A 27,728-nucleotide genomic window follows, 5' to 3' on the forward strand; every position below is an offset into this window, starting at 1 on the left:
AAGATTGGCAAATCAAGATGTGCCATGTTGATAGACTCCTACCAAAAAATATGCTGTCATAAATTAAAAGGTTTTTGATAGAGATGGGACAATCGATCGGCTATGAATCGGTATCGGCCGATTTTTAATCAAAATATGCTATCGGCGATCGGCGATATTTCCTAAAAGTAGCCGATCCGATCGTGTGATATATAAAGACCATGTTAAGTTAACAGCTCAGTGGATTGATCCAGACTTTGAGCTACGAAGCACCAACCATCACATCACCATTCATCAACAATCGTACAGAAACCATCGTGAAAGCTCTTACGATGTAATTTTGCTGATTGTAATATTTACTTTAAAAAGATCATTCAACCCGGTCACATCTGAGTCGATTCTATCAGCACGTTATATAAACTCCTGGTTCACTTTGGTAAATCGTAAGCGGTTCTTACTTGTGATGTACAGATGAGAACAGAAAACATTACAGAGCCAATCAGAGGCAAAAGTTTATTCATTATCAAATTCGTTAGTTCAGGATCATCTGCTGAACTTTTAGAAAACTTTTAGCTCCTTAGACGGAACGAGTCTGACGGTCGGTTACAGATCTGTGGTAATAGCAGTTTAATTAAGCTTTTTAATGTAAGAGTCACACAGAATGTTCTGTAGTAGCTGGTGATTATTTAAAACCACGACATTTAATTAATAACAGTAAACACGGAGAGATAACTGAGAAGAGAAACTTACGCTTCACATAAAAACGAATCAACTCATGAATCAATGAATCACTTATAGCGATACTGTGAACAAAGCGTATCTTCTAAAGGCACAAACACACACACACGCGCGCTGCTCCGGTTTATCTTTACTGTGAGGCTCTTTTTAAGGCTCTTTTTATTTACTGCTAATCCACCTCCCCCCCCCCACCCCCCCCGATCAGAATCGGCTATCGGCCGATGTCCCTGAAAGGAGATCGGAATCGGTGCCAAAAACCCCGATCGGTCCATCTCTAGTTTTTGATTTTCATTGGAATTCATTGGTACAGATAGGTCATGTTAAAGGTGTAAATATTCTAGAATTATGCATCTTGGTGTCATTTGGTTTACATTACTAAAACCTGGTCTTGTTACATCAGTGTGTAGACTTGATACGTCTTTATATTCACTGTATATTTATGTGCACTGTGTTTGAAGGTTTTCCTCAAAACATTTACATTTTTGGCATTTAGCAAATGCATTTATCCAAAGATCATATCGTCTGAGCAATTGAGGGTTAAAAACCTTGCTTAAGGGCCCAGCAGTGGCAACCTTGGGGCTTGAACCAGCGACCTTCCGATTACTAGTCCAGTACCAGTTAACTTCTAGGCTACACTTGCCCAGGAAACCTGCACAAAAGTCTTTAAAGAGCTGTAGAGTGTACAGTCGGAAGTATGCTTTCATGCTCAGCAGGAATGATTGTAATCACTACCATATGCTTTTTGCTCTGGATTTCTAACAGTTAGGGTAGATATATACATTTTGCATGTGTGTAAATGCATGGTTAGCAGAATGGAAATGGGGGGGGAGGGGGTAGATCAACATAATAAATATAACCATGGAACTAGATCAAAGAACAGTGCTCTAGAACTGCAGGGTTCTGCCCCATTGTGCTTATTGTGCTTTTTTGTAGTTGAAAAATGTGTTTGCTTTTAAAAGTCGACCAGTAGACTTGCTGGAATGCTGGAACTGGAAGCTGGAATGTGTTCTTTATGCAAATATCATTACTGACCTGCGTTCATATGAGACACCCCAAAGTAGGTCGTTCATTTTTAATAAAAGATTACAAAGTATGAAGACACAAGTGCAGAGGGAGCGACGTACCATGGAATCAGTGATCTGGTAAAGTTTATGCAAATGAGGAGTAAAGCAGTGAGCCAATCAGATTGAAGCATGATGGGAGAAATTTCCCCCTTTAGACTGTATCAGATGTTTTATCCTATGATTAGGGCCTTAATTTCATGGACCTTGTTTTTCACAGATCACAGATTTTACTAATTTTTACACAAAAGTGCCACATTTCACAGCAATAATTAAATTACACTCATAAATTGTATGATAGAATAAATGGAAGCTACAATACACAGCACAGCCTACCTTAATAGTTGAAAGACGCAAATTCTCATCAGTGTTTTGACACATCCCCCATGAGTCCACAGAATCGGTTGGAAGATTTTAAACTCAATTAACTGAGTAGTGTTTTTAGCTGCTTTAGACTTCAACATCTTGGACAATTTGCTAGTGTAACCAAATGAGTGTCTTTAGACTTTGCTGAGTTTATAAAGAAAGAAATAAACTGCACATAGACAAACTATTGGAAGCGGAATACTTTACTGGCTTGTTCTTACTTCTTACTTCATTAAATGCTTTATTGTGGTCAGGGTGGTTCCACAAAACAGAGTGTCAATCCTTTGCATGACTTTGCCCAACTCATACATAGTCAATTACAGTATGTCAGCTGGCATAATACACTGCTGTGCCACCCAAACAGTCAGTACAGTCAGTTCCACAGCGTTGTGCGGGTTTGTGATGCAGCCTTTTGTGAGTGAAAGCCTGAGTAACTGACTAATTACTGTAATCGGGGGGTTTTAGCTTCAGTCCTGGAAACCCCTGTACTCCACAGCTGTAAGTTTTCCCTCCTCTTATTACACATCTAAATCAGAAAGGCTTTTAAAACGATTACATCAGGTGCTCTGGGTGTGGGGAAATGTTAAACTGTGCTGGACAAGGAACACCCAGAACTCGTTACCGATTTGTCTGTGCATGTACACTATATGGCCAAAAGTATTTGGACGCCTGATCATGAGCTTGTTGGACATCCTATCTCAGAAACAAATGGAATTAAAATAGAGTGACCTCTATGTGGTCTTTTCAGCTATAACCACAGCCACTCTTCTGAGAAGGCTTCTCACAAGACTTTAAAGTATGTTAGTTGGAATTTGTGTCCATTCGGTCAAAAGAGTATTTGTATGGCTGGTCACTGATGATGGTCAAGAAAGCCTCACTTGATTTTCCAGTTCCAAAGTTGTTCAGTGGGGCTGAGGTGAGGTCAGGGATCTGTGCAGACCACTAGAGTTTTTAGAGTTATGTTGAAACAGGAATGGGCCTTCCTTAAACTGTTGTTGCAACGTTGGAAGCACATAATTTCATTTATATAATTTATTTATTACACCTGTAGGCAATTGTTGTGGTTGAGACACATGAATTCATTCATTGTCTTTTTTATCTGTGCTTCATCCTGGTCAGGGTCGCGGTGGGTCTGATTCATTGGGCAAAAGGCAGGAAACACCCCAGACAGGTCACCAGTTCATCACACAAACACATAAAGGATATTTTTAGTAACTCAAATTAGCCTGACCGCACGTCTTTGGACACAGGGAGAACATGCAAACTCCTCACTGGAAAGTCCCTGGCCATCCAACTGGGGAAATGAACCCAGGCCCTTCTTGCTACCCGTTGCGACACTGTGCTTCTATTACTGCAAACATTCTGCAAAAGATCGTACCTCATTCAAACAGGTCAACATGATTGACATGGCATGTGGCTACTGTTTCTTTCATCTGCTGTTTGTTACCATAGGCCACCTAAAGCGCTGCTAATCTAGAAAGTTTTCATTAATCAGTAGTCAGTTTGCGCCATTTTTGCATTTTTCCTTCTGTTACCTATACTGTTTGTGAAGATGAGTGGGCAGCCAAGCGCATCTTGTATTTGACATCAAAGAGTTGCTTTGCATCTCAAATGGCAGAGAATACACCCAGCTGGATGACAAACAGTGGCTCTTAGATTTGGCATTTATGACAGATGAATAGTATAACAGTATAATAGTAATGGGTTACCGATCTATCAGGAATACTGAAGTTTTTGAAGTAAGCAGTACCGTAGAACTCATATTTGGTATGCTCTACTTTCCCATATGTGCTGCCACCCCAGCTCATGTTCTCACCTTTCTTTTTCTACCTAGCTATAACGTCCACTCTCTATGGGGAAGGTAGAAGATGGAGGACAAAAGCCCACGTGTCGCGGACTATTTTGTGGTGGCGGGTCTCACTGACTCCTCCGAGCCCTTCGAAGAAGATGCAGCGTGCGACGAAGGCTTCCAGCGCAGCCCGGCCCAGGTCGAGGCCCCAATCACGGACGTCGCCGTGGTGTTTCGCTCCCAGGGCGAGGAGGTACCGCGGGGTTACACCTGCCTAGAGAGCACTCCCTCGGGCCTGCTCGCCGAGCTGAACGGAGGCAGCATCATGGGCCCCCAGATCTTTCTGTGCTACAGGAGAGGCCGAGACAAGCCGCCTCTCACTGACCTCGGGTGAGTCAGTTCTGTTTACCCTTCCCACAGTACAACAGGCTCCAAATTACAGGAGTCGATTGTAATAAGCATGATAGAGGAGTCAGGGAAATGGATAATAACAGTGTAGCAACTTAGCTTTTGGTAATTACTGCTGATGTAAATAACTATTAGACTTTGTCCTAAAATCCTTGTGTGAATCTCAGTGTTTTGAAAATAAGATTTGTTATTTTTGCATTTTTTTTGGTCTAAAGTAAAACAGCACATGCTTATTTGAGTCATAGATACAGCTGAATTAATTCACTATACGATTCCAAATTTCATTATAACCAGTGCAAATGGTTTTCCCATGTAGGGGATGCATAATAAATTATTTTAAGATAATAATGCAACTAGCTGATGGAAAAGCATTTATGCATAAAATGGGCTGCTGTCGACTCAGATTAGGATTAATATCACTCACTTATTCTGTACTTAAGGTCCAACTAGGGCTGGGTGGTATTACGGTACATTCAGTATACTGTCTTTAATTCCTCATATGGTATGGATACCGTAACATAGTTTATTTTTACAGCTGTAGGCTTAAAAAGGCAGCAAATCATACAATATTATTCACTGTAAAAAAGCAATATGGAGCGCCGTGCAGATTAAGTAGTTAGCCAGTTAGCGTTATCATGACAGTGTTAACAAAAGAGAGAGGTTTCCTCAATATGGTGGAAAAAATAATCAAAAACAGATGGAGGATGAAGAGAGGAGGACCAAATATGCACCGGAAGAACCTGCCAAAGAAATAAGGTGTGTCGGCAGTTTAGAACAGACTAAAAGACTATATACTGCATGGTTTGTCGAGCCACGACATTATGAACGCAGTAACAATCCACATATGCAAGGACATGATTCCTTTATAGGCGAGTTGAGAAAGAAGCTTTCAGAGCAATAATTAAAACAGTGGATTTCAGGTATGTCTTACGGGGCGAAAATACTTGTATTTCAGACGGAGCCTCACACCGTTGCTTGATGTTTTAGGTTTACATTCAATTATTAAGGTAGGCTGTGCTGTGTATTGTAGTTTCTGTTTATTCCATCATTTAATTCATGAGTGTTATTTGATGACTTCTGTGAAATGTGGCACTTTCTTCAAAAAAATCAAGGGATGAAAATCAAGGGCCCTATCTATACTATATATTTCCATACCGTAACACCCTACTCATCCTCGTACTGTATCAACACAGCATCCAAGAACCAACATCATTGTTCGCTCCTGTCCTGTTCCCAGTGTGCTCTATGAGTGGAGGGAGAAGCTGAAGCCAGGCTGTCACATCATCCAGACTACACCCTCCGGTCGCCCTGCCAACATCAGCAGCTCTTCCTCACAGAGAATCTACATCACGTACCGACGCGCACCCGAGTGTCATTCTCATGCCACGTTGGCCGTCACAGATATTTGTGTCGTCATTCCCGGCAAAGGAGAAACACCTCCGCATGCTTTCTGCAAATTGGACAAGAACCTGAACAGCAGCATGGTGAGCAGCTTTACTTTTCTTATTTACTGAGCATGTGATCATTTTAAGTCTGGAGATTATCAGTGTGGAATAACTCGGTGCCAGTTTATCTAGAGTGTTATGATAAACATTAAAAAAAACTGGATTTATGAGCCGTGTTGCTGTTTTTATCCTGTTTTCATCCTGTTTTTAATCCTGTTTTTTAATATCAATAATGTTGCTTCAAGCTACAATACTTTGTCCTTTTATATGATTGTTTTAGGATGTACGTTCCAACAGTTATTGCACTGTCATGTGTCATTACAGATATGACTAAAATGTATTCTTGGTACTTTTTATTATGTTTCCTGTCTTTGCAGTGTCCCAGTTTAGACATACGTCATTCATATATACTATATGGCAGAAAGTGGACTTCTGACCATAAACTTATTAGACATCCCATTCTAAAATCATAAGCAGTAATATGAACTTAACCCATATCTGAAAATATAACATCATCTTGTGTGAAGGCTTTTTGCAATATGTTTAAATTTGGGGAATTTGTGCCCATTCGGTCTGGCTTTGATGCTTTATGAGCAGACCTGGCTCACGATGAATGTTCCAGTTCATTCCAAAGGCACTCTGAGGTCGAGGCCAGGGCTCTGTGCATGACACTGGAGTTCCTCCACATTAAATTTGTAAGACTATGTTCTAATAGACCGTCGGTTTGTGCACAGCGACACAGTCATGCTGGAAAAGGAAGTGACCCAAATTGTTGCCTTTTTATTTATTTCCTTTTATTCGTTTAATACACTTGTTAGCTACGAGTGTGGCTGAAACACCTAAACTCAATAAATAGGTGTTTCCTAATTATACAGTAATACTTTTGACTATATAAAAACCGACTATATGGCTACAATTAATTTTATTTTATTTTCGTCAATTGCTTTATCCTGGTAGGGGTCGTAGTGGATCCAATTTTGCCAGGAAACAAGGCGTTGAATTTCAAGGTATTTTTTCACATAAGGATGTACGAGAAACCTGTTAATGCTTTCCATGGTCCCGTGGGACTGCATATATTTTAGGCTAATGTAAAATAATAGGGTTGTTTTTGACACTTATACACTGAATATAACACAAATATAATATAACAGCACTGAAATACAATTACAAAACTGTTAAAAATCAATCAAAAATACAATAAAACCTGCACTTTACATTTACTTCTTTATTGTTTCCTTATACTTCTTAGTTAGTGGAGAGAACAAATAAGCAGTAATAATTATGAGAGGTTTAGTGTTTCTATGTCGTTCTTTTAATACATTTTTTTTAATGATAAGCTTTTTAGACTCTCTCGGAAAAGCTGATTCTTACAATTTCTAAGAACCTCAAGCTATAACACAAGTTTAAAAGTGAAACAGGAAAAAAATCCAGCTTTAATCCAGTTTAAGGGAAACGTTGAGTTTAAGAGGACAAATTTCTTGACAAAGGGTGTTGAGTTTATAAAGATTTTGAGTTTAGGGGACGTCGAGTTACAAGGTACCACTGTACTTGTTTTATTTCCACCACATACTTGTGTGTTTTACAATTCTGCTTAATGCTGTGAAGTTGTAATGAGATATTTTGTGTGTCCTGTTTTCTTTTTCAGTGGGGTTCCTCTGTATACCTGTGCTACAAAAAATCGTTGGCCAAAACCAACACTCTTGCATTTAAAGCAGGTTAGTTGTTCAAAACCTATAAAAATAAAATGAGCTGAGCTGTAGGCCTTAGTGAGGACCACCATAGTGAGGCAGGCTGACATCATTCTCCCCCCAGAGAGATGGGCTGGTGCATATGAGCTAATGATACTCTCACAGGGCAATATAAAATATGAAATCATCATCTGATGATTACTGATAGATGGTGTTCCAGTTACGGGAATAGTGCTCATGTGTTATACTGCTTAGTCCAGTAGGATGATCCTATTGTGACTGTGTTTTCTTGTTGATGTGCAGGAGAAAGCTGGTTTATTGTAAGAGTTCTTAAATTAAATCGATCTGCTGGCTGTTTTTAGGTCTGCTGTCCCGTTACCCGGCAGAAGACTATGATTCGTTCCCATTGCCGGAATCAGTTCCGCTCTTCTGTCTGCCGATGGGAGCCTCTATAGAATGTTGGCCCTCTCAAACAAAATACTCTCTCCCTGTATTCTCAACGTTTGTTCTCACTGGAGCTTCTGGAGAAAAGGTGAAAGCACAAACACCCATATTGCACACACGCACACAGTGTGAACCTCTTTTGATAGTGTTCTCAACTACATCAGACACAGACGAGGGAGCCAAATTGAACCGTGGCTTTTAGAATGGTGCCGAGAATTCCAATCAGTCAGAGATTTGTGAGCAGCATAGTAATAAGTCCTTTAAGTTTAGAGCACAAAAGGAATTTTGAAGGTTGATTAACATTTCAAATCAGGCAGATTAAACACTGCTTTTGTTAACTCAATCTCAAATGAATGTTAGATTAATGTGAAGTAGTTCTGCCATGCTTTTTGCTCTGAAAAGAGAATAAAACTCGGTTACTTCAATCATTCTTGTGCAGTGCAGTTATGACAATTCATTCATGTTTAAAATACAACCCCAAATCAGAAAAAGTTGGGACAGTATGGAAAATGCAAATAAAATAAAAACACAGTGTTCCTTACATTTACTTTGTTTGTTCCTTACATTTGTACTGTTTAAACCCAATATATTTCATTTTTTGTCTGTTGTTTTCATTTATTAATATACCTCCATTCCTGCATTTCAGGCCTGCAACACATTCCAAAAAAAGTTGGGACAGGGGAAATTTAGGGCTAGTAATGAGGTGAAAAAACTAAATAATGATGTGATTCCAGACAGGTGATGTCAACAGGTGATTGTTGAAAAAGCAGCATCCATGCCACTTAAAACTTTACTGTGCAAAAAAGAAGCCTTATGTTAACCATGTCCAGAAGCTGCGTTGACTGCTCTGGGCTCGGAGGCATTTAAGATGGACCATCACAGAGTGGAAATGTGTATTGTGGTCAGATAAATCAGCATTCCAGGATTTTTTTTGGAAAAAATGTACGGACCAAAGACAAAAAGGTCCATCCAGACTGTTATCAGCAATAAGTCCAAAAGCCAGGGTCTGTTATGGTATAGGGTTGTGTCAGTGCCCTTGGCAAAGGTAGCTTACACTTCTGTGATGGCAGCATTAATGCAGAAAAGTACATTGAGATCTTAGAGCAACATGTGCTGCCTTCAAGACGTCATCTTTTCCAGAGACATCCATGCAGTCCTGACCTGTCCCCAATAGAGAATGTGTGGAGAATTTTTAAATGAAAAATGCGACAACGATGACCCCGTACTGTTGCACATCTTAAGACGTGTTTGCAGGAAGAATGAGACAAAATAAAAGCTGAAACACTAAATCACTTGGTCTCCTCGGTGCCAAAACGTCTTTTAAGTGTGGTGAAAAGGAATAGCAACATTACAAAGTGGTAAATGCTTTACTGTCCCAACTTTTTATGGAATGTGTTGCAGGCCTGAAATGCAGGAATGGATGTTTATTAATAAATGAAATGTACGTAGTTGGCCAGACAAAACATGAAATATCTCAGGTTCATCCTGTCTGCAATCAAATAAAAGTCAAAGTAAATGTAAGAAACTCTGTGTTTTTTATTATTTGCATTTTTCATGCTGTCCCAACTTTTTCATTGTCATGGTGGCACAACAGGTAGTGTTGGTGCCACACAGCACGGATGGGAATCTGTGACCTGGGTTTAAATCTGGCCACTGGTCACTTTTTTTTTTTTGTCCGTGTTTTTTTCCACCTCTTTTAAACATGGAAAAAATGGACTGACTTTTCGACACTGCCCCTAGATGTGAATGAACATGCGAGTACATAAATGTGCAAGTGTGTCTCACACTGTGTTGGACTGGTGCCCTTTTCCAGAGTGCCCTCAAGCTAATGTTTCTGAGTGTTCGGTCTGCACCAGTGCACTTTCCTGCTCCTTCTACAAGCACACATCCCCAGTCTATTCACACTGCTTTATTTTGTAATTTATTTATTTACCTAGAGACATCAAATATCCCAGCTATCCCCAGATATTTCTAGCAACTTTTAAAAGAAGTTTTAATCATATATACACTGATCAGCCATAACATTAAAACCACTTATTTGTTTCTACACTCTTAGTCCATTTTATCAGCTCCACTAACCATATAGGAGCACTTTGTAGTTCTACAATTACTGTAGTCCATCTGTTTCTCTGCATGATTTGTTAGCCCCCTTTCATGCTGTTCTTCAATGGTCAGGACTTTATTTAGGTGGTGGATCATTCTCAGCACTGCAGTGACACTGACATGGTGGTTGTGTGTTAGTGTTTGTTGTGCTGGTATGAGTGGATCAGACACAGCAGCGCTGCTGGAGTTTTTAAATACCATGTCCACTCGCTGTCCACTCTATTAGACACTCCTACTCCACCTTGTAGATGTAAAGTCAGAGACGATCACTCATCTATTGCTGCTGTTTGAGTTGGTCATCTTTGAGATCTTCATCAGTGGACACAGGACGCTGCCCATGGGGCGCTGTTGGCTGGATATTTTTGGTTGGTGGACTATTCTTAGTCCAGCAGTGACGGTGTGGTGTTTAAAAACTCCATCAGCATTGCTGTGTCTAATCCACTCATACCAGCACAACACACACTAACACACCACCTCCATGTCAGTGTCACTGCAGTGCTCTGAATAATCCATCACCCAAATAATGCCTGCTCTGTAGTTGTCCTGGGAGAGTCCTGACCATTGAAGAACAGCATGAAAGGGGGCTAACAAAACATGCAGAGAAACAGATGGATTACAGTTAGTAATTGTAGAACTACAAAGTGCTAATAAAATGGACAGTGAGTGTAGGTGGTTTTAATGTTATGGTTGGTCGGTGTAAAAGAGAGGTGCTTTAGACGGCTGTGCTTTGTAATCATTATAATAGTTGAAGTTTGGGACACTGATGTGCTTTAGACTTATTAAACATGTTTTGCATGACCAGGTTTACGGCGCAGCTATCCAGTTTTACGAGCAGTATCCCGAAGAGCGTCTGATCGATAGGCAGCGGTCTCAGCTCGGCCTGCAAGGTAAAGACCTGAGGGTCGAGGACTCCATGACGCTCCACACCAACAAGAGCATCTGCCTTCTTTCTCACTGGCCCTTTTTTGACGCCTTTCGCACTTTTCTCACCTTCCTCTACCGCTACTCCATTTCTGGGCCCCACACACTGCCCATTGAAAGGTAAGTGATTCAGTAAATGTCTGTAGTTCATTTTTTCTACAGTTGTTGAAATCAGGTGTGGAATTTTATATTGAAAACTGATTTTCCTTAATCTTTCCACAGTCATATTTCACATTTTATGCACAAAGTTCCGTTCCCTTCATCTCAAAGACCACGCATTCTGGTCCAGGTGAGTATTCCTTATGCCTTATGTTTTGTTGTGCTTATCAGGACAATCTATCAGTTAGGTTTGAAGACCCTGTTTTACACCTGTTGTTGAGTGAAATTGTATTGTTGTTGGTTTTGGGTTGTGTATGTGAAGATGTGCAGGCTTAAAAATAAGTAACAGTCCCAACCTGAACCTAGAATTTAGCATAATGCTCTTTGCAGGAGTGCTTATAAATCTAGCCACACGTTTGTTCAAGTACATTTGTGTTTGCTTTTCCACAGCTGTCTCCACATGATAGCCTGATGTTGAGCCAGCCTGTGTCCTCTCCTCTGTCCCTCAGGTAGAACACACACCCACCGTTTACACACTGACACTGGCTGTTTCAGGTTAATGCTGATCAGTGCAGGAAAAATGATCTAATCCATCATTGATATTTCATGTGTAATTGAAATGCCAAAGCAAATCACTTGACCATAACTTCTGCCTGTGTGCTCTCTCAGTGGTGGAAGCCTATCTACTCTGCTGCTAAATTTGGGTCCAAAGAATGCAGCGACTCTGCTGGTTCTAGCTGTGACCGAGCACAAGATCTTGGTGCACTCGCTGCGTCCGGCCGTGCTAACCAGTGTCACAGAGGCCCTAGTTTCAGTAAGTGTTGTCTACACAGCATCTAGCTGTTAGTTATAATATCTAAGTGTGGTGGATACACTGTCCATTTTATCAGCTCCACTTACCATATAGGAGCACTTTGTAGTTCTACAATTACTGACTGTAGTCCATCTGTTTCTCTGCATGCTTTTTTAGCCTGCTTTCACCCTGTTCTTCAGTGGTCAGGACCCCCACAGGACCACTACAGAGCAGGTATTATTTAGGTGGTGGATCATTCTCAGCACCGCAGTGACACTGACATGGTGGTGGTGTGTTAGTGTGTGTTGTGCTGGTATAAGTGGATCAGACACAGCAGCGTTGCTGGAGTTTTTAAATACCGTAAATACCGTGTCCACTTACTGTCCACTCTGTTAGACACTCCTACCTAGTTGGTCCACCTTGTAGATGTAAAGTCAGAGACAATCGCTCATCTATTGCTGCTGTTTGAGTCGGTCATCTTCTAGACCTTCATCAGTGGTCACAGGACGCTGCCCACGGGGCGCTGTTGGCTGGATGTTTTTGGTTGGTGGACTATTCTCAGTCCAGCAGTGACAGTGAGGTGTTTTAAAACTCCATCAGTGCTGCTGTGTCTTATCCACTCATACCAGCACAACACACACTAACACACCACCACCATGTCAGTGTCACTGCAGTGCTGAGAATGATCCACCACCTAAATAGTACCTGCTCTGTAGTGGTCCTGGGAGAGTCCTGACCATTGAAGAACAGCATGAAAGGGGGCTAACAAAGCATGCAGAGAAACAGATGAACTACAGTTAGTAATTGTAGAACTACAAAGTGCTTCTATATGGTAAGTTGAGCTGATAAAATGGACAGTGAGTGTAGAAACAAGTAGGTGGTTTTAATGTTATGGCTGATCAGTGTATATGTCTATATTATTATATTTTATTATATAACAGTATATACATATTACATTTTAAGAACCATTGGTGTATAGCAATTAAGATGAAATATGCTGAAGTATTTAATTAAATAAAAGTAAATAGGATTATTTGATCTCTACACATTATACAATCCCATAAACACTTGCAACTTGTTAGGTTTTCTCACCGTGTTGTTCACTTTGTGTTGCTTCTAGATGATATTCCCCTTTCACTGGCCGTGTCCATACATTCCCCTCTGCCCGCTGGCACTGGCTGATGTACTCAGCGCCCCGTGCCCATTCATAGTCGGTGTAGATTCACGCTACTTTGACCTGTACGAGCCTCCAGCCGACATCAGCTGCGTTGACCTGGACACCAACACCATCTCCCAGTGAGTCATTTTTTTTACCACTGCATATCTTTAACCTCCTGAGCTTTACTTAAAACACAAACCAGTGGTCAAGCGCTCAACTGACCTCTCACCTACCATTAAAATACCAAAGACACAGAGTGATCCGGCATGCTTATGTCATCATTTTGAAAGTGATAGATTTAGCACAGATATCTTGAGTGCAGACGCTTAGCAATGCTGATGAAAGAAGCTGCTTTACTCCAGGTGGTCATTACATTAGTGTTAAATCACCATGAAGCATGCACTGCAAGAGATAAGATACTCTGCACATCTGGAGGCCACATGTTTACTGGGTGGAACATTAGTGGTAATTTTGGCAGATAGTTTTAATAATGTTTTAATATTTAGCAAATAATACTAGTTCTAATGATATACTATAGTCATAGTTGACCAAAGTACTTTAAGTTTACTACATTTTTGTTCATGAAGTGCCCAACATGTGCTGTACAGCTGGGGTAAAATATAGCTTTTTATAAACAGCCTGTGCAGTAAATTAAAAGTTGATTTCAACTCAGATTCTTTTGTCTCCATTGATTTACATTGGATATTATTTTTTTTATTCATTTTTACCACCACTTGATATGTTGTTAATCTAATTATTTAGATTAGTGGCTATGTGTGTCTTTTTTCCTATAGATACGTTGTACTCAAGTAGTTATTTGAATTATAGTTTTGTTTCATTTTGTCACTAGATTGTTTTTTTGTATTTTTATCATAATTCCTTTACTTAGATTTTATATTAATTTAAATACATACAAAAACATGATTTGTTTATTAGGATTTTAACATCATGTTTCACACTTTGGTTACATTCATGACAGGAATGGTGGTTACTCATTACACAAGGTTAATCAGTTCACAAGGTTATATCGAACACAGTCATGGACAATTTAGTGTCTCCAATTCACCTCACTTGCATGTCTTTGGACTGTGGGAGGAAACTGGAGCACCCGGAAGAAACCCATGCAAACACGGGGAGACGGGGAGAACATGCAAACTCCACACAAAAAGGACCCAGACCGTCCCACCTGGGGATCGAACCCAGGACCTTCTTGCTGTGAGACGACAGTGCTACCCACTTAGCCACCGTGCCGCCCCTTCCCAGCAATTAATTGTATTGCATGGTAATACAAATGTAATACTAAATTAATTCCCAATGGCTAGTGTGTTCAGCCATCTCTCCTCAGACATTGACAATCATGTCTGCATAGATGCCCAACGGACGTCCAACAGTCAGGTGTCCACACAGACATGATTGGCTATGCAGTGGGCAAGTTGGCTCAGTGGGCACTGTTGCACTGTTGCCTTACAGCAAGAAAGTCCTGTGTTCCATCACCAGGTGGGGCAGTCCGGGTCCTTTCTGTGTGGAGTTTGCATGTTCTCCCCGTGTCTGCGTGGTTTCCTTCGGGAGCTCCGGTTTCCTCCTACAGTCCAAAGACATCCAAGTGAGGTGAATTGAAGATTGAATTGTCCATGATTGTGTTTGAACTTGTAAACTGATGAATCTTGTGTAACGAGTAACTATCGTTTCTGTCATAAATGTAACCAAAGTGATGTTAAAATCCTAATAAATAAATAAATAAATAAAATGTAGTGGACAAGCCTATTTTAGCGCAGTGCCATCTGGGTGCCCAGGGTTCATCCAGTTTATTAGCCTATTTCCAAATACTGCTTTATTTTAATTGTTACAAGAGTATGTATTGTCTTCTTCTGTACTAAATCAACACTGTGGGTAATACTTGGGAGTTATGGAAGGTCATGGAGGCCATGTTGCTGTTTCTTTGCTTTTCTGTGTGGGCTTGGCTTTGTTACATATTTCTGTCCAGTTTACTTTTTTCTCCTTTCATTAATTGGAAACATTTGTGTTTGGTTGTGTGGTTTTAGCAAAGAGGACCGCCGAGCCCTGACATGGAAGATCCTGCCAAGAAAAGCCTGCAAGCATCTGATCAACACCCTTAGCAACCTCCACCAGCAACTGCTGCAGGGTGAGTAGAGAGTCAGCTTGATGTCAGCCGAGTGAAGGCTTTTGTTTTTCTCTTTCAAGGACACGCTTAGCTCAGTTCACTAGACTAAAGAATCTGGATATGTGGTGATATTATGTCATTTTGTTATACCCAGCTTTTTATTAATGCTTGACATAGTAGAATGAGGTCACAACACTAAGCCTAGAGTAGCTTTGAGCTTTGAGCTGTGATAGAGCCTAGACTGTACAAAATGTCATGCCACAGTGAAGTACGATGCACACAGCACTTTGCTTTAAAATTAATTGTTATTACATTATGTACAGTATATTATTCTATATAACATTATATATTGTCTGTCCAAGTTTGAAGTATGTAGAATATGCCTTGTACACCCATCACTATGTGCTATAGATATGGCCCTCTCAAATTCACAAGAAAATGTGCTTAATTTCATGGACCTTGTTTTTCAAAAATCACAGATTTTACCGATCTTTAAAGAAAAGTGCCACATTTCATGGAGCCATTAATTTTTTTCATGAATTGAATGACAGAATAAATGGTAGCTACTAGGGATGTCCCGATCCGATGTCAAAGATCGGAATCGGGGTCGATCAAGGCATTTTTTAACTGATCGGTATCGGCTTTACTAAGACCGATCCTAAGCCCGATCCTTTGTTTTACGTCAGCATGTCCGCTGTGTGGAAATACTTTAAATTGGAAAGTGAAACAAGTCCAACAGTGAAGTGTAATGTCTGCAATGCGAGCGTTTCACGAGGCGGTAGGAGCAGAGCTGCGTTCATTACTGTAGAATTTTACTATTTATATGGTGTGTGAGTCACATCGGTTTACAAAACAATAACTTTTAATCAGAGTATGAAAACTTCAGGACCATAACATACAGCTTTTACGAGTTTACTTGTTACAAGACTGAACGGCATCTCAGTATCAAGCACTCTGATTGGCTTAGTTATGTAACCGAGCGTCGTAAGGATGCACTTGCTTAATAAAGAAATAAATACACGGTATATATCACAAATTGTCGGGAGCAGAACATTTTATTAACTTCTTCTGTTACGGTACTGAATAGTGGACAGCTAGAGTCATCGCGTTAGCCAAGCACGCTACTCCATGCACTATGGAAGCCCCAAAGGGTCAAAACACACTCACTTCGCATAGAAACGTCCATCAAACCATTGTCACAATACAACCACAGAAAAGTTTGTTACAGTTACAACATTCATACAAGTACGGTGGCTCATAAGAAACAAACCAGATATCATTTAACCAAACGATCTACAATTACTACCAATTTGATACGGCACCTAAAAAATAAACACTCAGTGGAATACAGCGAGTTTATTACTATATGATGAGAAGAGGAACCGGCTGCCCGCTAACACGGCAGAGATGCTAATTTTCCTCAAAAAGAACCTTCACTTCATTTTGAGTGTTCTAGTTTTACTACTACAATGCTGCACTAAGTTTGTTTACTTTTATTTTGTAAAAATAAAAGAACATTAAGCAATAGCTTGGATGCATGCAGTTTTTTTTCCTACAGCACTGCAGAGCTATTCAGTTGTTAAACGTATACATTGGATTAATTTGAATAACTGTAATGTATTTGAAGTGTGCACTGTGTGAACAGTATCTAGTTCTTATCTAGACAATATCTAGAAAATACAAGTATCGGTTTGAGACTCGGTATCGGATCGGGATCAAAATTAATGATCGGGATCGGGAACAAAAAAACGTGATCTGGACATCCCTAGTTGCTACAATACACAGTGTAGTCTCTCTTAATGGTTGAATGTAAACCTAAAACATCTAGCATCTCAAATACGAAAATTCCCATCCGTGTTTTGACACCCCTTCCTCTGCATCCACAAAATTAGTTGGGAGTTTTCCAAACTCAGTTGCCGAGTGTTTTTAACTGCTTTACACCTCGACATCTTGGAAAATTTTTTTCTACTTATTTATGCATTTTCTCCCATTTCTCTCCTAATTTAGCATAGTCAATCTGTCTTCCACTTTAGAGATCCCTGGTAGCATTCGAGGAGGGTATGTTGCTTCTCACGCATCCTCCGACACGGAGTCCTAGCAGATCCCTTCTTTTCTCCCATGCACTCTGCACAGGCGCCTCTATCTGCTAATCAGGGTCCTTGCACTGTGTTTGAAAACCCCACCCACCCACCGCAGACATGGTAGGCAATTGGAGTCTGCTGCAGGCACTGCCAATTATGCCCGCTAGATGGCACCCAGCCAGCCGGTGGCAACACCAAGCTTCGAACCGAGGAGTTCAGAATCTTGGCGCTGGTGTGCTAGCGGAATATCCCACATCTTGGACGTTTTGACTAACCGACTGCTAATTGATTGCCAGGAACGCCTCATAGTGCAAATTAACCAGTAAACGTGAGGCACTTGAATGCTACGCAAATGAAAAGTGTTACATCGCTAAACACACACCTTACAGTTTGAATTTCACAGCAAGCTTTAGATGTGCTGCAAATCCTACTTTACTAACATCTAAGTCCACATGAAAAATGATAAAACTCAAAATGCAGTGTTGCCACACTAGTACAACATGTCATAAAATTTTCCCCCTGATATCTGTCTACTGTATCTTTATAAAGTACATGCCCTTCACATAATCCCAAAACATGAAATACATCTTCAGATCTGATCAAACTGGAGCCTGTTTGACCTTTACTTACGTAAGAGATGTACATTTTTTCCAGATTATCAGCTGAGTCGTGAAGAAGGCCAGATGGGTTTGGCCATGAGTGAACTGGACCCTGGCACCAGTGGGAAAAGTCTCCAGACATTGGAGCTGGAGATCCAAGAGGCCTTTTTACGCTTCATGGCTGCCATCTTGAGGGGCTACCGCTCTTACTTGCTTCCCATTACCCAGGCTCCCTCAGAAAAAGCCACTGACGCCAGTTCTTTGTTTGATCTGCAGGGTAAGTGCTTTAAGCAGTTCTTTCATTACTGGTCCAGTGTTGTAAATAAAACAAAGAAAAGCAGTTTTATGTTTTTTTATTTACATATATTACTGCATTTATTACTGCATTATTGCAGATAAAGTTTGACTGACATGCAGCAGGACCGATCACTGAGATCTCTATATATTTTCAAGGAAGATGTGATACACAATTTATGGAAACTGAATTTATAATGCCAAAGCATAACTACTTAAAATGATAGATAGATGGATGGACGGATGGATGGATGGATAGATAGATATATTAAATGATTATTAAATACATTTTACATAACTTAATTGTTTACATACCTGTTTGGGATCAAATTCCTTAAAGTCCTTAAAAGAGCTGCACTTTTGCAGTGGCCTTTCACACAGCCAGATGTGTCTGCAGAGAACTTGACAAGGTCGCTCTCACTGGAAGTAGGGTCTCAGTGATGGTGGGCTAGAGCAGCGTTTTTTTTTTTCAAGCGACCCACATTTAGTCCATGTTTTTTACCGCGACCCAGGCAAAACAATGTAGGGCTGCCACTAGCCTTGAGCGCTGTGGCAACCGCCAAAAACGCGAGCCCAACGCAGCAAAGTGCGTGGCGCCCTAACTGAACTCGCTAAAAAACACGGTATTCCAAGATCTCCGCAATTAAGAAGCGTAATGAAACAATATAAAAGTAAAAGTTTTGCCACGTCTCATGTGAATGCGCCCTAACTGAACTCGCTAAGGAATATGGTATTCCAAGATCTCTGCGATTAAGAAGCTTAATGAAACAATATAGACGTGCAACATCGCGCTAGTGCGGCTGTGGTACCATTAAAGCTTTGCACAGTGTACAAACCACATTTTTGTTTTGTGCCAGTTTTAAGTATTCCCAAACTTTTGGTGATTTGGGTCTTGGAAAACTTTTAGCTTTTCTTTGCAGACGGCATTTTTTAAGACGGCAACGAGTGACTGGACCAAATACGACGCAGGTCATGCACGCAGCAAGTAGTACTGAGGGAAATATGGTTATATGAATGGAAACGTTGTAGAAATTAAAAAGGATCATTTATAAACATAGTTATAAAAACGACGCATCGACTTAAAATATTGACGTCATTTTAAGCGGCGACGTCATCGGTTAGGTCGACCAATCGCAGCAGCCCTAAAACAATGCATCAAAACAAAACACAAAACAAAATATACTTCATAAAAATGGTGGCAATTCAGTCCCACTGTGGTTTATAAGATGTAAGGTAAAACCTGCACAAGTTCATTTTGTGTTTATGTCCCTGTTAAAATTTGTTTATTCAACTATTATTATTTTTCTCTGCTACCCATCTTTTGGCTCGCGACCCTAGGTTTGAAAAAACCCTGGGCTAGAGTAAAAGACTGCTGCCCCATCCTAATAGTTCTGATTTATGTAAGGATGAACAGACAGTTCTAAACCGGTTTAATTATTTAGAAGTTAGGAGTGACCCAAAACATACTGTTCTTTTTACTAGTTATTATTTGACATTAGTTAGATTACTTTTATTATTCATAGGCACTTTGCTCAGCCAAGTGCACAATAGATCAGATACATTTACGCAAGCATCATTAAAAATGATTTGGTAAAAACCCACAGAAACATGAACAGTAATTACAGGCATACAAAGTTCTGTAACTCCTGAGGATATTCTGACATTTAAAGAAAAAATATATTTTATTTTATTACTCTTGTTTGTTTAAAGAAAAGCTCAGTGTATAATGAATGAAGGCGTAGGACCCAAAGATGCGGAGCAAAAAATGATATTTATTAACAATAAATATATATATACAGATGAACAAAGGAAAGGAGTTAAACAAAAACAATTCGGGAAATCCCGAACGACGCCTTTCTCGTCACTGGCAACTGAAAAGGAAACACAAAAACAGAAAATAGAAAAGCAGCCAACGCGAGGCGCGAACCCGGGTCGCTCACTCGCGGCAATTATAATCACCCCGCTACGCTACGGCGTTGCTGAGGTTACACACTCGCCTTCTGAATATGAGGCTGAAATGAGAGAACGGATCTCAGTAAATAATCCGTAGAAAGGGGCAAAACTTGTAAAGATAATTGTGAGGGGAATAATGGATCGGTTGTGTCACCAGTTTAAAAGACTGGGAAGAAACCGATGACTGAGTTTGGAAAAAGGGTTCAGGCGAGTGGATTCGAACCGGGGATTCACGCATGGAGGAGCGGCGACTTACCGCTCAACCAAACAGCAGTGAATAACCCTGACAAAAGTTCACGCCTTTAAAGGACTGCGGAAGGTGGCAATTAGCCTGATGCTAACCCGCTGCTAGCTTTGCAAGCGGGGACCATATGTGGCAACGCCAAAACAACCACAGCTCGAGGGCTGTAAGGAATCGCACCAGCTCTCCCTATTAAATGAAACAAAGACCCTAAGTTACCTCAGTCTTACGACTTACACACCCAACCGCGCTACCAGGCGCCTGGGGATACCAAACTAGCCCTGCAAAAGGAATGGCTGCAGCAGTGCAGCCAGTCGAAAACAAAGAACAAAGGTGCGACGCCTGCAGACTGGCGACGCCCCCTTAAGTAGGAAGCTGACAGCTGCAGGTCGTTGCCCTAATCAGCTGGCCTCCTATTTGAGGCCACGCTGCTCTTTGTTCTGTAACGCCTGCAACGCTGTGAATTGGTGGTACGTTCGCCAGACGTTGCAGGCACCCTAACAGGACCCCCCCCTCTAGGGACAGCTCCCGAGGTCCCAAGACCCGCAGACCGGTTCCTTCGGTACTCACGAATCAGTTCAGGGTCCAGGATGCGTCGAGCCGGTACCCATGAACGTTCCTCGGGGCCGTAACCTTCCCAATCCACCAGGTATTGAGTGCTACCCTGCACTTTCCTGCTATCCAGGAGACGGCGGACCGTAAATGCAGGGGCACCCTGGATGATACGAGGGGCGGGAGGTTGTGGGGGGGGTAAAGCTCCCCTACCCGCGAACGGGCGAAGTTGGGAGACATGAAAGGTCGGATGCGCCTTCATCCTGGGGGGCAACTCCAACCTATATGTCACCGGGTTAATCCGTCGGACTACCTTGAACGGGCCAATGTACCTCGGTGCCAGCTTGTGAGTGGTACCTTTGACGGGGAGATCCCTCGTCGATAGGAGGACACGTTGGCCCGGACGGAACGTAAGAGCCGGCTGTCGCCTACGGTCAGCATTGCGCTTCATGGAGCGCTGAGAGGCCAAAAGGGCCTGTCTTGCTTTCCGCCAGGCGGCGCGGCAGCGACGGATATGTTGCTGCACAGTCGGCACCGCAACCTCTTGTTCCTGATCAGGAAACAGCGGAGGGGGATAGCCGAACTGTGCCTCAAATGGTGACATACCCAGAGCGGCATGGTGCAGGGTATTGTGAGCAAATTCAGCCCACAACAGCTTATCCGCCCAAGTGGCTGGATTACCTGCAGTCAAGCACCGAAGCATCTTGCCTAGATCTTGAATGACCCGCTCCGATTGCCCGTTGGACTCGGGATGATATCCCGAGGATAAGCTGGCCGTCGCGCCGAGAAGTTGGCAAAATGCTCGCCAGCACTGGCTAATGAACTGTGGACCCCGATCCGACACAATGTCGGACGGGACCCCATGTGCTCTCACCACATGTTGCAGAACAGCCTGTGCGGTAGCCATGGCGGACGGGAGCTTGGGCATCGGAATGAAAAGGCAAGATTTGGTGAACCGGTCTACAATCACCAGTACCACCGTGAATCCCCTGGATATTGGCAAACCCGTGACGAAATCCAGTGCCAGGTGGGACCACGGTCTAGAGGGTACTGGTAATGGATGGAGGAGTCCACGAGGACGCTCTCTTGTGCTTTTATTAGTCGCACAGATAGCGCAGGTACGGACAAGGTCCTTGACCTGACTCTCCATCCCTGGCCACCAGAACCTTCGGCGCAAGAACACCAGGGTCTTAGAGACTCCTGGATGAGCCGCAAACGAGGACGCGTGAGCCCATTCAAACACCTGACGGCGGACTGTTGATGGTACAAACATCCGGTCAGGTGGACCTCCACCTGGGTCGGGCTCAACAACTTGAGCGTCTCTCACTGTTTTAAATATGCCCCACGTTACTGGGGCAGCAATTTGACTAGGGGGGATGATAGGATCAGGGTCGGTTTCGGGTCTGGTCGATTCCCACTGTCTAGACAGCGAGTCAGGCTTAACATTTTTCGACCCTGGTCTGTAAGAAAGGGTGAAATGAAACCGACCAAAAAAAAGTGACCACCGAGCCTGACGGGAATTCATCCGCTTCGCTTGCTGGATAAATGACAGATTCTTATGGTCTGTCCAGACAAGGAAGGGATGTTTTGCCCCCTCTAGCCAATGTCGCCACTCATCTAGCGCCAGCTTGATGGCCAAAAGCTCCTTATCTCCTACCGGGTAGTTACGCTCAGCAGGAGTTAGACGGTGCGAAAAGAAAGCGCATGGGTGGAGCTTCTTTTCCGGACCCCCTCTCTGGGACAAAACCGCCCCAACCCCAACATCAGAGGCATCCACTTCCACTATGAAAGATTCCTCTGGGTCGGGCAACTGCAATACAGGAGCAGTTGTCAAGAGAGACTTGAGCCTATTGAAGGCTTGTTGGGCCTGCACCGTCCATTTAAACGGACCCTTCCCTGTGAGAGCCGTCAAAGGAGCGGCGACCGAACTGAAGTTCCGAATGAATCGCCGGAAAAAGTTGGCAAAGCCCAGAAATCTTTGCACATGGCGTACGGAACTAGGAGTTGGCCAATCCTCCACAGATTTGATCTTAACCGGATCCATTCGCAGGACACTTTGTGAAACTATAAACCCCAAAAAAGACACTGATGGGGTATGGAAAACGGATTTCTCCAGCTTGACGAACAAGTGATGGTCGAGCAAAAGCTGGAGAACCCGACGAACGTGCCTGACATGTTCTTCGATGGATCGGCTAAAGATTAAGATATCGTCCAGATAGACATAGACGTATCTGTCAAGGGCCTCCCGCAAAGCCTCATTGATAAAGCGTTGAAAGACCGCGGGGGCATTCATTAACCCAAAGGGCATCACTAGATATTCATAGTGTCCCGTGGGCGTAATGAACGCAGTCTTCCATTCGTCCCCTCGCCGGATACGAATCAAGTTATACGCGCTGCGAAGATCTAGCTTCGTAAAAATTGAAGCTCGCTGAAGAGCTTCAAAAGCTGTGGCCATCAGCGGCAGCGGATAACGATCCTTAACCGTTATAGCGTTCAGACCTCGATAATCGATACAGGGGCGCAAAGTTCCATCCTTCTTTCCCACAAAGAAAAATCCTGCCCCAGCTGGGGAGGACGATGGTCGGATGAACCCCTGATCGAGCGCCTCCTTGACATATTCCTCCATGGCGATCCTCTCCGGTCCCGACAGGGAGAAGAGGCGCCCCCTAGGAGGAGAAGTGCCAGGAAGCAAATTAATAGCACAATCGAAAGGTCTGTGTGGGGGCAAGTCCCGCGCCCGGGATTTGCTAAACACCTCCTGTAGGTCATGGTACACGGGAGGTACCCGGGTCAAATCAGGGGTCATCGCAACAGGCGATTGTGGTGCCGATGACATGCTTGCTGGCAACAGGCAAGCATCCTGGCACCGTGTTCCCCAGGCGAAGATTGACCCGGTTTGCCAATCAATTTGAGGATTGTGCCTCTTCAGCCACGAGTGCCCCAGGACCACTTGGAGTTGAGGAACCTGGGTCACCAAAAATGTGACCCGCTCCTCGTGCCTCCCCAAACGCATCGTGAGAGGAGGCGTTTGATGCGTGATCGGGCTCCCGGCCACCGCCCGGTCGTCCACAGCGTGAACCACTATGGGGACTCGTAGCGGCTGAAGATCAATCCCCAACCCGTGCACCAGATGGCGATCAATAAAATTTTCCACCGCGCCTGAATCGACACAGACCTGGAGATCAGTGGTCCCAGAGTCCCAATGCAACGATGCGCTAAGGAAAAGACCCTGTTCAGGGATGATGGTATGGCTCGCCCTCGACTCCCTACCCCGAGAGTGGCCTACTCGTTTAACCGAGGTCGGACTCTCGAGGCGGGGTCGGATGGTCGTGGGGCGGCTCCCCGAGTCGATCCCAGTTGCATGGGTTCTGGGTCCTGATCTCCCGAAACGGGCCGGGGCTGGCCCTGAGGCCGATAAAAGGGTGGGTGAGGCCCTCGCTCCCGGTTACGTTGTCGGAGTCGGGTGTCGATCGAGGTGGCTAGGAGATAGAAGGCCTTGAGAGAAGTGGGAAGGTCTCGAGTGGCCAGCTCATCTTTAATTCTCTCTCCTAGACCACGATGGAAAATGGCGACTAATGCCCCCTCGTCCCAACCGCACTCAGCCGCCAGAGTACGAAACTCAATGACGTAGTCGGCGACTGAGCGCCCCCCTTGGGACAGCTCGAGCAAACGCGGACCCGCCTCCCTTCCCCCCGTGGGATGAAAGAAAGTATCCCTCAGAGCCTCCGTGAACAAGGACTCTGAAGAACACTCCGGAGCGTTCTGTTCCCACAGGGCAGTAGCCCACTCCAAGGCTTTGCCTGTCAGCAAAGATATTATAAACGCGACCTTGGAGCGCTCAGAAGGGAAGCGGGACGGCTGAAGCTCGAATGTGAGGGAGCATTGTAGGAGGAAGCCTCGACATTTCTTCGCCTCCCCTGAAAAACGCTCGGGGGGCGGAATGGGGGTTTCAACTCCTACTGGAACCGCTGCGGGGGCGGGAGGATGGTTGGGGGAACCCGAACCGGCACCCAGAGATGGCAGCAGCTGGGCAATTTCAGTTACCCGCTGAGCCAGCTCTGAAAGCGCCAGCTCGTGTCGACCTAAAGCAACCCCCTGGTGACGAAGCACGTCAATCACAGGGGGAGTCTCCGCTGGGTCCATAACTGGTCGCACCTTTCTATAATGAATGAAGGCGTAGGACCCAAAGATGCGGAGCAAAAAATGATATTTATTAACAATAAATATATATATACAGATGAACAAAGGAAAGGAGTTAAACAAAAACAATTCGGGAAATCCCGAACGACGCCTTTCTCGTCACTGGCAACTGAAAAGGAAACACAAAAACAGAAAATAGAAAAGCAGCCAACGCGAGGCGCGAACCCGGGTCGCTCACTCGCGGCAATTATAATCACCCCGCTACGCTACGGCGTTGCTGAGGTTACACACTCGCCTTCTGAATATGAGGCTGAAATGAGAGAACGGATCTCAGTAAATAATCCGTAGAAAGGGGCAAAACTTGTAAAGATAATTGTGAGGGGAATAATGGATCGGTTGTGTCACCAGTTTAAAAGACTGGGAAGAAACCGATGACTGAGTTTGGAAAAAGGGTTCAGGCGAGTGGATTCGAACCGGGGATTCACGCATGGAGGAGCGGCGACTTACCGCTCAACCAAACAGCAGTGAATAACCCTGACAAAAGTTCACGCCTTTAAAGGACTGCGGAAGGTGGCAATTAGCCTGATGCTAACCCGCTGCTAGCTTTGCAAGCGGGGACCATATGTGGCAACGCCAAAACAACCACAGCTCGAGGGCTGTAAGGAATCGCACCAGCTCTCCCTATTAAATGAAACAAAGACCCTAAGTTACCTCAGTCTTACGACTTACACACCCAACCGCGCTACCAGGCGCCTGGGGATACCAAACTAGCCCTGCAAAAGGAATGGCTGCAGCAGTGCAGCCAGTCGAAAACAAAGAACAAAGGTGCGACGCCTGCAGACTGGCGACGCCCCCTTAAGTAGGAAGCTGACAGCTGCAGGTCGTTGCCCTAATCAGCTGGCCTCCTATTTGAGGCCACGCTGCTCTTTGTTCTGTAACGCCTGCAACGCTGTGAATTGGTGGTACGTTCGCCAGACGTTGCAGGCACCCTAACACAGTGGAGTTCATCGGGAAATAATTCGATCTCTGCAGCTGAGCTGAAGTTACAATTTGGAACGGTGCCTCTGCAGTCTGGCTGAGATCGAGCTTGAAATTAGTCTGGTGATATATAAGTCTGTCAGGCAGACGTCAACACTGAACAGAACAGTCTCAGAGGAAATCTGCACCCCTGTTGCATAAATAATGAACCTAATGTAGTTCTGCACTATCACAATATTTTTTCTGTTGCATAGCTCTGTCTCCGTATAATGAGCGCGTGAAGTGTCGATTGGGACTTTAAGTAAACTGAGCACTGCTGGTTTCTGGCACCTGTAAGTCTGTTTATATGCAGATGCTACCTAGTGCAGCAGAGCTTTAAAGATAGAAACTGGTTGCAACAAACATTGGCTGAGTTGATATGGGTATCCCTTAATCAGAAAGTGTTCAAATACTTTGTTGTACAATCATTACACACCTTGAAACTCAACGTCAATTGGTTCTGGGAATGGCACTTTTTGTACAAAAGGTCAGATGCCCTTGGGTTTTAAAATAAAATAATTCATTTGCAGCCATTGTGGACCTGTTATAAATATGGGCATACTAAAACTAAGAAAGTGCAAATCTTGGTGTATATAAAATAGAGCAGTTAGCACATTCTTCCTCAAATACTAGGTGGCTTTGGGAAACAGCTAAACTGGCAGAAGAACAGTTCAGCCACTGTTATGTAGTAAACAGAACAAAAGCTGAAAAAGATTTTTATACTTCACAGGGTTCTTGAAGAGTCGTGACCGCTCCCATCAGAAGTTCTACTCCCTGATGACCAAGACTCAGATGTTCATCCGCTTTATTGAAGAGTGCTCGTTTGTCAGCGATAAGGATGCGAGCCTGGCTTTCTTTGATGACTGTGTTGACAAGGTATCGATTCTTGGCGGCTTAGTTGTGCAGCGGATTGTATAAATGCCTCACAGCACCAGGGTTTACACTTTATCTCCGGTCATGTCTGGATACATCGATTTTGGATCGGCTGCTTTAAATTCTCCCTACGTGTGAGTGAGGTAAAGTGTGAGTAAATAAGTGAGTGTGTTATGCCTTTGATAGATCACTATTTCATTCAGGGGGTATTTCTACCTCCACTGCAACCTGGACCAAGTCATATTTGAAACAACACCCTGGTTATAATGCACAGTTAATAACAACAGAATTAATTAAAATGAAACCATAATTAAGTGGGAAAACAATAAGGACTGGATTTTAATTATTCACTTTGTTGCTCAGGTCCACTTGGAGTACTTGTCTCAGTTAATTTATGTGAGCTTTTTCTAGTTAGTCTGTCCACTGTTTCTTTCTCACACTTTTGTGTAATCCCCTCTTTTATTGCTTGCGTGGAAAGCTCTTTGGCATGGAAAAAGGAGGAAAGGTAAGCTGCTAAATGTGTTGTGTCTTTCTAGTATTATAGATGTGTTTTATTGGAATTATTCTTCTTAGATCAAGTATACACTGATCAGCCATAACATTAAAACCACCTCCTTGTTTCTACACTCACTGTCCATTTTATCAGCTCCACTTACCATATAGAAGCACTGTGTAGTTCTACAATTACTGACTGTAGTCCATCTGTTTCTCTACATACTTTTTAGCCTGCTTTCACCCTGTTCTTTAATGGTCAGGACCACCACAGAGCAGGTATTATTCGTTTGGTAGATCGGGTGGATCCTTTGCTTAAAGCCTCTCCAAAGCCGGAAATCAGTTTAAAATGGGCGAAGTACAAAGTAAAG

At 43.2% G+C, this 27,728-nt stretch overlaps 1 protein-coding gene across 2 annotated transcripts in view; it reads left to right on the plus strand.

Moving 5' to 3' along the window:
* Nucleotides 1–27,728, plus strand: part of dennd4a (DENN/MADD domain containing 4A) — a 62,139-nt gene that overhangs the window by 10,775 nt on the left and 23,636 nt on the right. The window contains exons 2-14 of one of the 2 annotated variants that reach the window (XM_063004152.1): nucleotides 3,979–4,323; nucleotides 5,579–5,825; nucleotides 7,432–7,501; nucleotides 7,837–8,006; nucleotides 10,824–11,062; nucleotides 11,165–11,231; nucleotides 11,492–11,550; nucleotides 11,711–11,855; nucleotides 12,955–13,130; nucleotides 15,036–15,136; nucleotides 17,851–18,072; nucleotides 26,723–26,868; nucleotides 27,344–27,370. In XM_063004152.1, the coding sequence (XP_062860222.1) occupies nucleotides 4,013–4,323; nucleotides 5,579–5,825; nucleotides 7,432–7,501; nucleotides 7,837–8,006; nucleotides 10,824–11,062; nucleotides 11,165–11,231; nucleotides 11,492–11,550; nucleotides 11,711–11,855; nucleotides 12,955–13,130; nucleotides 15,036–15,136; nucleotides 17,851–18,072; nucleotides 26,723–26,868; nucleotides 27,344–27,370 (1,980 nt within the window). In that variant the 5' untranslated portion in view covers nucleotides 3,979–4,012. The remainder of the gene's footprint in view (nucleotides 1–3,978; nucleotides 4,324–5,578; nucleotides 5,826–7,431; nucleotides 7,502–7,836; nucleotides 8,007–10,823; nucleotides 11,063–11,164; nucleotides 11,232–11,491; nucleotides 11,551–11,710; nucleotides 11,856–12,954; nucleotides 13,131–15,035; nucleotides 15,137–17,850; nucleotides 18,073–26,722; nucleotides 26,869–27,343; nucleotides 27,371–27,728) is intronic. The other variant, XM_063004153.1, reaches the window with a different exon arrangement.

Source organism: Trichomycterus rosablanca, chromosome 11 (assembly GCF_030014385.1).
Source record: "Trichomycterus rosablanca isolate fTriRos1 chromosome 11, fTriRos1.hap1, whole genome shotgun sequence".
In the NCBI taxonomy this organism is placed as follows: domain Eukaryota; kingdom Metazoa; phylum Chordata; class Actinopteri; order Siluriformes; family Trichomycteridae; genus Trichomycterus; species Trichomycterus rosablanca.